The sequence below is a fragment of the Sus scrofa genome, chromosome Y (assembly GCF_000003025.6).
Source record: "Sus scrofa isolate TJ Tabasco breed Duroc chromosome Y, Sscrofa11.1, whole genome shotgun sequence".
In the NCBI taxonomy this organism is placed as follows: domain Eukaryota; kingdom Metazoa; phylum Chordata; class Mammalia; order Artiodactyla; family Suidae; genus Sus; species Sus scrofa.
The window spans coordinates 8,723,660-8,736,165 of record NC_010462.3 but is presented as its reverse complement, the minus strand read 5'-3'; the positions used below and the strand labels follow the sequence as shown (position 1 = coordinate 8,736,165).

The 12,506-nt window shown below is 45.7% G+C and overlaps 1 protein-coding gene across 1 annotated transcript; it reads left to right on the top strand.

The window, feature by feature from the left end:
- Nucleotides 1,526-8,545, top strand: LOC100626157 (odorant-binding protein-like). Its single transcript, XM_021080877.1, has 6 exons — nucleotides 1,526-1,603; nucleotides 2,048-2,199; nucleotides 4,285-4,355; nucleotides 6,903-7,013; nucleotides 8,218-8,319; nucleotides 8,526-8,545. Exons 1-6 carry the CDS (start codon nucleotides 1,526-1,528, stop codon nucleotides 8,543-8,545), a joined length of 534 nt encoding a protein of 177 aa, XP_020936536.1.

The window sequence follows — 12,506 nt, the reverse complement described above, 5'->3', positions numbered from 1 at the left end:
AGACATGGAAGTGGAGGTGACAGGAAGCCAAGAGGTGTTTGTTGGGATCTTTGGGTGCCCCTGCTCCAAATTTGCTCAATCAGGCAGCTACAAGAAAAAAAAACCCTGAGATATTTGGTGACATGAAAACCCCATCATATATTTTACAACAGAAGAATATAGAGGACAATAGACAGAGAAGTCAGTGGGAAAAGGAGAGAAAAAAAAATGCATGGGGGACCCAAAGAAGAGAGAACAACCACCACAAAAATATAACATTTTTAGGAGTTCCCGTCGTGGCGCAGTGGTTAACAAATCCGACTAGGAACCATGAGGTTGCGGGTTCGGTCCCTGCCCTTGCTCAGTGGGTTAAGGATCCGGCGTTGCCGTAAGCTGTGGTGTAGGTTGCAGATGCAGCTCGGATCCTGCGTTGCTGTGGCTCTGGCGTAGGCCGGTGGCTACAGCTCCGATTCAACCCCTAGCCTGGGAACCTCCATATGCCGCGGGAGTGGCCCAAGAAATAGCAGCAACAACAACAACAAGAACAACAAAACAACAACAACAAAAGACAAAAAAATATATATAATATTTTTAGTCCTTGCAAGTGTGAATGGAAGTGGCCAACCAACAAAGATGGAGGCTGAAGATCCCTTTTCTGTTGCTTTTCAAGTGACAGACATCTGTTGATTTCACAAAAGTATTGAGATTTTGTCTGTGACTTTTTCCGGGGGTTGCACTCATGGCTAGGGTTCCAATCAGCGCTCCAGCTGCAGGCCTACACCACAACTGGAGCAATGTGGTATCCAGAATTGTGTCTGCCACATACACCACAGCTCACAGCAATGCCAGATCCTTCACCCACTGAGCAAAGCCAGAGATTGAATCCAGGTCATCACATATTACATTAAAAATGACATTTTCTGAAAAGGTGTTTTGCACACAGAACGATAAAATGAGTGGTTGAGATACCTTCTTCACATGAGGTTACTGGACATGTCACAGGTGGACCTCTGAGTAAAAAAAAAAAAATAACAGAGCCTGCTGTGGGGTAGAAGGAGGTTATGACGCCAGGGAATGAGGGGTCTTTTAACATTGTTCCACCAGATGGTTTGTCTTCAGTTTGAGAAAAGAAGTGTAGATGTATCTCTTCAAGGTTAAGGAAATAATACGGGTCCTGGGGATATGTGCCTTGGATTGCTGATCCCATTGTGGACCTTGGACATAAAAGAAAATAAGTATTACTCTCCTTAAAACACTTGGCATGTATTGCGATTTGTCACTCACCATAAAGGCCAAATATTCAGATCCACTTAAGCTTCTCAGAAAACAAATCCCATCGTTCAAAGCACAAAATACCAGAATAGCTCATCACTGCCAAGCAGGATATTGGAAGATGACTTAATGTAACCAAGGGGTAAGATTAATCATTGTACATCCAACGTTATGACAACAGACCAAGACTATAAAAACGGGGAGGATTCCGACTCTCTCTAACAACTGGGACACTCCAAGCTTCTCCTGAAGAAGAATAGCAGGAACCACCAGGATGAAGAGTCTGCTGCTGAGTCTGGTCCTTGGTCTGGTTTGTGCCCAGGAACCTCAACCTGAACAAGATCCCTTTGAGGTAAGAGGGATGGGCTGGGTGGGAGTAGAGCTTGTGAATGTGTGTTGCTGTGGGGGTTTCCTTGGGCGCCTCCAGAAGCCTAGCCATCCACCTCAAACTCAGAATTGCTCCATTAATTGGCTCCTGGACTTGTAGGATTTGGTCTCTGTGGTATCTACTCTGTCTATTCCTCAAATCGATATATTGATATAGTTCTTGGAAAAAGAGGTGGCTCAGCCAGGAACTGCTGGGAGTGGAGTTATTGCATCTGAAGCTGAGCATCAGCTATTTCTGAAATGTCACCATTCCTTGTTATAATGCTGGCTTGAGTTTTCACATTATTATCTAAATCTGGCTCCATTCAGTAGCATCCGATAATGTGTGCTGATAGGTAAAAGGGAACGGACGCTCCTGAAGGATGATGTGGGGATCAACAGAAACAGAGGAACTCTCCTTCCTCACAAGTATTTCTTTTTAGCTTCAGGAAAATGGATAACCAGCTACATAGGTTCTAGTGACCTGGAGAAGATTGGAGAAAATGCACCCTTCCAGGTTTTCATGCGTAGCATTGAATTTGATGACAAAGAGAGCAAAGTATACTTGAACTTTTTTAGCAAGTAAGTAAAAATAATGGGGAAGGAAACCACGTATAAGTACCAGAACCTGAGGAAGGTCTGGCATCCATGTGTGCAGGGAAATGCCTGGGTTTGAACACGAGCCTGGTGCCCTCATGTGAACAGCCGAGAAGGGTCTCTGGAGACCTTGAGTCCTTGCCACCAGAAGCCTTCCGAGAAGGTCAGGAGTCCTGCCTGAGAGTGGAGGTCCCAGAAGGTCCCCTGGCTTCAAGCCATTCAAGGCAAGAGGGGCAGAGCAGCAGCAAGAGCGCAGTGCCCTAAACCCTACAGTCCCCACCTGGGGCTGGAACCTTTCAGGCAGACTTGGTAGGACAGGCTTCACAGGGAGCCCCACTGGCTGGGAGCAGGTGCAGAACACAAAGGGGTCTCTACTCAAAGGTGAATCAGCAAAGGTTCATTGTGACTATGTTTATTAAAGTCCTCATAGCACAAAGCACGCTTGATGGAATGTCCACTATAGAACAGGTGTTTTATTGGGAACATGCCCACACAGAAACAAACTTTCAAGAATAGAAATATTAATGATAAAAACCCTAAAATGTTTATGCCTGAGGAGCTTGGGGTATAGATATATAAATATGTATAACTGATTTTATTTTAAACAGCATGTATTTGAGAGTATACTGACATTTAACTTGTACACACACACATATCATATCTCAGGATACATACAGAACTGTTCTAATTTTGTAACAAATACTTTACTATCTTCCTCTTTGCCGTGTTGATTATGTTTGTGCCCTATCTTTGACTTGTTGTGGGGCCACTCTCTCTGAAATCAACTCTAGAGTGTACTGACCCACAGGCACCCCTCTAAAGGGCAGGGTGCTCTGAGATTTCACTTGTGGACACTGGTTTCACCACCTCAACAGTCATGATATAAATCTCCTCCCCAAATCTCATTTCTGTCCCTCACCGTTAACCACCCACCTAGCCACAGGTAACAACGGACCTGATTCTTCTCACCTCCTCTAGAACTTCACACAAGGAAATCACACAGTCCACATTGTATCCCCTGCTTCTTTCACTCAGCAAAATGGTTTAAAAAGAGAACTGTTTGTCTGCATAGAGAAGGAGTCCCTTTTCTCAAGCCAAGTGGAGGGACTAGGTTTGAATACATAACCATGTGGATACTTTGCAGTTTCTGCACAACTGCATGTGGTTTTTGTTGTCACCACTTCATGGTTTGGTTTTGTGTGTTTGTTTTTTGAGTCACTGGATGCATTTCCATAATGACTAATTACAGTGAACACAACTCACTCTGGTCATTGTCTGGCAATAGGTCTTTCCAATAATTAAGCCAGTATTTCTTGGGTGATTTCTCTTGTAACATTTGAGGCATCTGCATTTGTCATATATACCAAATACACATTTTTCACTTACGTGCACAGAGAGATACATATGAAGTCACTCAAATACATTGTAATAGAGGTGACAATATAAACATATCAGATACGTATACCACTTACTTATGTTATACAGGCATATCATGTGTATCTTTGTGTGTGATTTTCCTGGTACACACATATGTATCTTTCAATGTGTATTCCTCTGATGATGAATTAATAGAAGAAGACTTTCTATCTTGGATATGAAAAACTAAAATTTCCTATAATTTCTGCAATGTTTGGCGATCCTTTCAGCATCCATTGCCAAGGTTATGGAAACCCTAAGGTCTCTCTTGAGAGCTCTGCCAGTCAGTACTAGGCAAAGGATGTTTTAAACAGTTTTTTTTTTTAATTTGTTTTCATTTCAGTAGGAAAAGACTTTTTTTTACTCTTTTCCCCTAAAGTCTCAATTTCTTTATTTAGTTTCAAGGAAACATGGCTAAATATGTACAGTTCATTCTCAGAACTTCTACTCAGAACGAATGTGGAAATGAAATGTCTTGTCCCTGGGGAGCTACCTGATCTGAAACAATGCATTCCTGTCCTGTGCATGTCCCAGGGCTCTTAGGCATTACGGTGTTACTTACACTGGGGCTGAGAGGGTGCATCAATGAAATTGGCAATTATAGGTCAAATTTTTAGGATGTGAAATCAACCAACTCACTGCTTTCTTTTTCAGGGAAAATGGAATCTGTGAAGAATTTTCGCTGATCGGAACCAAACAAGAAGGCAATACTTACGATGTTAACTGTGAGTAGGAGAGTTGAATGGATAAAAGTAGAGGAGGGTGCAAATCGGGGCCTCCAGTCCCGTCGGGACACCACACATGTCCATTCCAGGGTCCATCAAAGGACAGGTGTGGTCAGGCACCTATCCTCAATGCTCGAAGCCCTCTGCCATCCTGAACAAAGGCTTCCATCCCACAACTCAGAGGGCCCCTCCCGACTCACAGGGGTCCTCCATGGTGGACCCTAGACTTGGTCTTTCAGGAGGGTCTCAGGTACATGGAGCGGTTACTAGAATATTTAAAACACCCTTCAGAACGCGTGTCTCAAGGGTCTATGTGGACAGGACACATCAATATCATCCTGCAGGAGACAACTTTTAGAAATTAGCTCTGAACATCCTAATTGCTTCCGTGAATGCCAGATGAATTTCAAATCCATGGAAATCCTAGGAATTTCAAACACCAAACACAACGCTTCTTACATGCAGCTTCTGGTCAAAGCAATGAGGATGCTGGCTAAGATTTACAGCTCTACGTTCTATGCGAGAGCCTGCAGCCACATAACCAGTGGTCATTGCTCCAAGGCATATATATTGGATTACAACTTACATATATCAATATGGGATTCCAGGAGGTCCCTAGTGGTTTACGATTTGGTGTTCTCACTGCTGTGGCCTGGGTGGGATTTCCACATGCTAGGGGTGTGGCCAAAACATAAGTGATTCCAACCCTTGCTTACTATAAATCATAGCACAGCGGTTGCACTATTAACACAAAGAAATCAAATATGTGCCAGATTCTTAGCCCTTCATGTACATTGATAAACTTTTAATATTAGGTAGGAATTTTTTGAATAATTTTTTGCCTTTATTTTATGGCCCCACTCATGGCATATGCAGGCTCCCAGGCTAGGGGTAGCATCTGAGCTGTATGTGCTCCTCCATGCCACAGCCAGAGCAACCCAGGAAAAGGGCCATGTGTGCAATCAAAACCAGAGCTCAAGGCAATACCATATCCTTAACCCACTGAGCAACACCAGAGATCCAGCCTGCATCCTCAAGGATCCCAGGCAGATTCATTTCCAGTGAACCACGATGGAAATTCCCAAATCATGCCTTTTTTCTTTCCTAGGGGATTTCTTTCCCTCAGCTGAGGCACCCGTGCTTCTACTGTATAGACCTTCATTTCTGCCATGTTCCTATATATTTTCCTGGATGGAGAAATGGCAGTTCAAGTAGGGAAAGAAACAGAACAGCCCACCTCTTCCTCCACGTCTCTTGGCAACGAGCAATCGCAACCAGACTAGCTTGGGTTTAGGGGGAAATCCCTGCACCCATACGAAGCACACACTGGACTTTGGGTGAGGGCAGCCTCAGCCAAGATATAGCCTTACCTTCCTGGCCTCTACCAGCTGCAAAACCTTTATGGCCATTAGAAATTGAGATGGCAAAACCCTCCCTGAGAAACCATGGTTAGAGCAAAGGGGGTTCCAGAGAGTCTCAGGAGAGGCATCATCTGACATGAACTGTCCCCAAATAAGCCCAGGCTCATGGATGCCCAGGGGCTTGGGAAAGATGCATACACAGGTATGGGGTTAGAAACCAAGGAAGCCATTTCAGGAGCTACCTCGTCTTGGCCCAGGCAGACAACTGGCAATTCAGTGGTGCTGACCATGAATAATGCTATGCGGGGTTTCAGGAACACAGATGGGCTGATGAAAACCAGATCTTGATGAGAGATCCCAGTGAGGTGTTATGGAGGGCTGGAAGCGAGAACGCATGCCCAGGGCTTAGAGGGAACACAACTCGGTCAATGCTTAATCTTCTGCAGAGCAACATGGCACAGCCACAGAGGGGGAGGTGCAGGCCTCCAGGTGGGAGTGAGCTGATGCTTTAGGTGCTCACTGCCTGCACAGCTCCACGAGGACAACAGTCCTGATAGCTATACACTGGCTAGAGGCCTCTGGGCATCTGCTAAGGAATCACCTAGATGGAGAACAGAGGAAATGCAATCACGGATACTGATGGTTCAGAATATGGCAGTTCTGGTTCGGGGTGGGCACTCAGTAACCCAAAGGGTGGAAGGGTGCCTTGACTCTGGTCCTAAAGAGTGCTCTAAGCCATGGCTGGGAAAATGGAAATTGACAGGATGTTTCGACTTGGATTTCCTAACCTCCCTCATGATATTTGAAATGATGCTGCCTTCATTGGAACTCACATTCGAGAAAACATGCTAGTAGCACTGCAAGGGGGAACAAGGTTCATGCCATCAGAAGATGTCCATAAGGAAAAGCCCCTCCCCTTGCCATCCTAATCGGCTGAAGCGTTCCCTGCACCCACAGGGGGAGAGACCCATAAACACAGGATGCACTGGAGCCCAAGCCCCAAGTTTTCCATGATAAAGTTCAGCTACAAGAAATTAATTAAGGCCAGGCAACATATACATGAATGTATGTATGTTTATGTGTATAATTGCATAGACATGCACATACATTTCTATTTACATGTGTGTATAAATATGTGTGTGTGTGTGTGTGTGTATACATGTATGTATCATTTCTCTCTTTACAGACGCAGGTAACAACAAATTTGTAGTTAGTTATGCGTCCGAAACTGCCCTGATAATCTCTAACATCAACGTGGATGAAGAAGGCGACAAAACCATAATGACGGGACTGTTGGGTAAGTCTAAATCCTCATGCCATCCCCATGGGCATGGTCATGAACCATGTGCCCTGGAAGCAACTTTCTCCATACGTCAGTCGCAACAGACAGAACTCAGTATCCACTTAGAAGGCGTAGGTCTTTACGTTCCTTGCATTAAGGATTCTGGAATGGAATCTACAAAGAGAGGAGGGAACATCAGAGCTGGGAGAGAAGGGCAGTTTCAGCAGATGTTTCCAACCACATCTCATTCCTGCAAAGTAACATTTTGGAAAAGAGTTTTCCTGGAAACGGGTCCCTCCCATGGCAACTCATCTCAAGCCATGGCTTTAATCAGGTTGACCTCAATCTCTATACTTCAAGTTCATGGTCAATGCATTCAAAGCCCTAAGACAGAAACATTTGAAATACATCTTCATGGGGTCCGTGGTTCTTTTTTTTTTTTTTTTTTTTGGTCTTTTTTCGCTATTTCTTCGGCCGCTCCCACGGCATATGGAGGTTCCCAGGCTAGGGGTCGAATTGGAGCTGTAGCCACCGGCCTACGCCAGAGCCACAGCAACGCAGGATCCGAGCCGTGTCTGCCACCTACACCACAGCTCACGGCAATGCCCAATCGTTAACCCACAGAGCAAGGGCAGGGACCGAACCCACAACCTCATGGTTCCTAGTCAGATTCATTAACCACTGCGCCACCACGGGAACTCTGGGTCCGTGGTTCTGATGCCACAGAGGGGCACTGGGAGGTGTTCTGTCACCCTGGACAGTAGGCGTCAGCTCCACAGAAGGTGTCAGGCAGAACTGTGGTTGAATGAAAGAAGAAGACATAGTCTCCCATGACAAGAGTGTCCCTGGAAGGGTGAACCCTGTTTCCCAGGTACCTGGGTCCAGAACGAGGCAGGAATTCAGGAAGACATACCAGGAAGCTGATAGAGAAGCAGGCACGTCCGTGTCTGGGTGATGCACTGGGCTCTAATGCATGGAGCCCCTGAGGAGGCTTTGGGGTCCTCCTGCTGACACTGGAGGGTATGCAGTGCGTGAGCTGGACTGGGATCAATCCTCGCACACACAGCAGGCCTCTGCATCATGGCAAGTGGCACCTGGTTGGGACTCCCTTCAATTACTCCAAGGGAAGCTCTGTTTGCACACTGAATCTCCCATTCGGTACTCAGACATCATGATGGGGTCTAATGGGTCCATTGTGTTGTATGCATGCTGATTTTAGGCAAAGGAACTGACATTGAAGACCAAGATTTGGAGAAGTTTAAAGAGGTGACAAGAGAGAACGGGATTCCAGAAGAAAATATTGTGAACATCATCGAAAGAGGTAAAGCAATGCGCATTGCCTGGACGTATCATTCACTGGGTCTGTGCACGTGCTAGCAGCAGACACACTGAGTGCATGCACCTATTGTCTCCCATACGGAAATGGCTAGAAAACCCCATAGGTACAATCGTAAAGTAAAATAAGACTATTAGGACTTGCTTGTATTGGTGGATTGTTTGAAACCTGTCCTTTTTATTTTCCCCCAGATGACTGTCCTGCCAAGTGAATCAAAAGCGACTTCGACATCATCAAACTGTAAGTAAAATCACCTGTTATCAATGCTGCTCCAGCAGAACAGTCAAGGCGCAGACACTGTCCTTTCCTAAAGGTCACATTGTGTCGCTTGCAATGTTTTGCTCCAACAATGGAAATCCTCCTGCCTGACCTCACGCCTGTCACCTGTCACAGGGGCCACGCTCCTAAACCTTTGTCCTGTTTCATTCATCAACAGGATGCAACACGAAGAACCAGGCATCGCCATTGCTCCATGGAATCAATACCAATGACCCACATGCCTGGTTCCTGCCTCTTATAATCCTGCTCTGCCCATGATTATCCCACGTCCTCTCTCCTCATCCCTTAATCACATCCTCTGGGGTGGTCCTTGACTTCAGAAGGTTCAAATAAAGGGAATTCATGCAGACCTGGACAATGGCACTCTCTGTAACACGTCAGCTACATGACATCACCCAAGGAGCCCTGTTAACTATCCAGGAAAACCTTCCCTTGTAGGACATGTATGTCATCCCACACAAATCAAAGTAAGATGAAACACAGGTGTCTAGAGATGTCAAGGTGAGCAGGAGAAAAAGGACTAAACCAGCACAGAAAGGGAGGATTCTTGTGAGGACTTTGATTGTAGTGGTCGGAGTCCAAAACAGAACCCCAAGTGCATTTCCTTCATGGCAATAAAAGAAACTTTGGTTCCAGTCACTGAGGTTTACCCAGAAAACTATGAGATGGCCTGGGCCATCACTGAGGGAACATGCCTCTTCGGACAGCACCAACCCTTCTGAAACTCAACAGAAGAACTCTTACGTCTTCAGGTTTAAGGCACTAGTAGTGAAACATGGGCAGGTGAGCCATGGGCAAACCACAGTACCATGAAGGCCACATAGTACCTGGAGGAACAAGATGACCAAGAGGCCAGGTACAAAGCGCTCACTGCACACCCAGGTCACTACACGTAAAGATGCGGTTCCATCCTCTCCGGCTTCAAACAGCATCAGACACTCGTCCTCCCAACAAAGAGCCCTTCCCCTGGCCATAAGCCCAGAACACCCACAGCACATTGTGCTACTCATGTCACCATCCAAGGGTTCTAGGCTCCTAGAGGCAGCCCTTCTTTGAAGGGCTGAACAACCGTTCACAGACCAGGACCAAGCCGTGAGAAAACACACCTCCACATAAGGGATTTTGCTCAGGATCCGAGGTCCTGAGAAATAAACATGGACAGGTTACAAGGAAATAGGAAGAGTAAATGGGTATTCATAAATACACCTAGAAGGGGCCCCTCAGTGGGAACAGAGGGCACCAGGAATGAAGACCATGCTGGCTTTAGTTGGAAGTCATGGAGATATCAAGGACATTGTGGGAAATCTCCTGCTTTCTCTACATGAGTGCGTGCCTTGGGAGTTCTGATTCTCATCGACAGTGGGCATTGGGAATGGTTCGATTGGGTGGGTGCATACATACACAGGCTATGAAATGGACAGAGAAGGATGAATTGCCACAGGAATGTGGAGAGGTAGACCCTGACATACACAAAAGCACTGTGAAATGTTACCTGGGCTTTCACCATGTCACCATCATCAATTTAAAAAAAATAGAAAAGGGTGTCACTAGAAATGGAAAGAGATGAAGAGTAATGTAAGATAAAAGTAGCAACAAAGTTAGTTGAACTATATATGCCATCAAGTGGACACAGTGCTTGGAATGTCTGGTAGCAAAACTGGCCCCAGATGAAACAGAAAATGTCAATAGACCTATATTCTATTAATGATACTCCCTCTGGCATCATACAATTATCCATCAAAGACTGCAGGTCCAAAGCATTTCACCAGAGCATTTGCTCAAATATCCAATGAGGAAACGTCACACGACTCAGACAAGGTTGCAGAAAGAGATGACAAGAAAGATGGTGCCACCCATTTCGTGAGGTCTGCATAGCCTACATCCCAAATCGGATAAAGACATTGAACTCTACAGAAACCCATGAGTTGCTATAAAAATACCACATGCCCTCAACTGCAGTTTAGACCCCTAGGTAGAAAAGGAACCCTCCAAGGACTGGTATGGTTTCCTGATTCTCAAGAGGCACACATTGTCCTTGAAACACAAACATGCTCACACAGGGGAGTGCTGTCTGAGTTTCACACATATATTACCCAAGAAGGGAAAGATAAAGAGAATCCAATTCCGGCTCTGGTTCTGAAAGGACTGTTTTAGAGATCATCCATATGCTCATCCTAAAGGTCCACCTTATTCATTCATGACCCCTTCCAATAGGTGCCACGGCTCCCAGACATGCAACGTCATTTGGAAATGCTTTTGCAACATGACAAACAACAACCCTGTGGATACTGACATGCCTCCATCTCTGAGAATTTCTGTAAATGCAATTGCCTTCTCAAAGGGAAGACAACCTCAGGGCACTCTCAGTGCCCACCTAAAAGACCTTGCACCAGACACCCTGGCATGTGCTGTTGTCATTTCCCCTCATGTCCTTCCCACATGTACACACTTAACTTACCTTCCAACCATACAGAGAGGTTCGCCTGTCACCCTTCTCTTTGCAAACTCTGACTCCTTCACAAATGGATCACAACCACACCCATTGCCCTTCCTAGACTCCGAGCTACATCATACATGCAGGTGATGCAATTGGCAAAACAAACTCAGAAGGTAAAACAAAGAATAAGCATGTACCAAATGATAAATACCAGTGCAACACAGAACAGTAGAGGCAAACGCTCCCAAGAGACAATGGGACCTTTCCTTCTGGGAGCTACCTTCTCTGACATTGGGAGGATTTACTCCTGTCTACATCGACCTGCATGCCAACAAGTGTCCAGAAGAAATAGGAACGTCATGGAACATGACATTTGTTTCTCCTTTAGCAGCTCAAATTTCTTCTCCACTTGGATAGATTAGAGAGGACCTCGGTGGCAAATACAAGCTCCAAGAAGCTCCAAGGCGTGAGGATTTCTAGCCAAATAAAGGAAGAAAATGGAGCCATGCTGCTTCCTCGACTCACACTGTGTGTCTCTGCTCTATACTGGGTCTGCATGACACCACAGTATCTTTCAACCACCCCTGACATTGAAGGGAACAAGGGCCATCCTTCCTGAATTGGCCCAAGGAGGTACTTCTGGGAGCTCTGCTGAAGTGTACCCAGGGTTAAATCCTTTCACAGAGGATCCCCTAGTCTGTGGAGAACAGTTGCTAGGTGGGGATGTCTATCTTGAAACAACCCCTCTTCGGTGCTTGAGCCCACCATGGCTAGCAGGCCTGTTCTTCCTGCATTTTGGGTACAACCAGAGGGATGGTGGGAATCGCTGGGTGACTCTTGGTTTCTTCTGAACACACCTGCGTCAGTACACCCTGGCCTCGAGAACAAAAACCATAGGGACACACAATGACTCCCTTATTAACCAGCCCTGGGCTAAGAGGCCACCAACACCAGAGTCAAAAGACACAAGGTTGGAACCTTACTCTACAGCGACCAAGACTATTTATGAAGAGAGAAATGACCATGCAGTGGCAAGGAGAATAGGTCCGTGAGTACAGTGCTCTCCTTCTTCCAAAGGGAGCCATACATCCGGATGAACCGTCAGGTTCCTGTAAGGACTGAGGATTTCTTCTCAGTAAAAGGAGAGGGGTCAATCAACCTCACCATGCTTTCACTGACCTACAGGAAGGGTCACTACAAAGCAAGTACACCCTCTTTGCTATGGAGTAAAGGTCCAAAACAAACAATCCGTTGTCCTCCGTAACATTATCTGAATACGTATTCACACGCCTGATCCCAGGTCATCTCTCCTGGTCATGATTCCTATCTTTGGGCTCCCATGGGGTTTCTGAGCTGCTGTTCAAACAAGCTGACTTCATGCACTCTTGCTAAATGTGCATCTCGTAGAAAGGCATCTCATTCAAATCACAAAAAAATATCCCATTAAATATCCAAG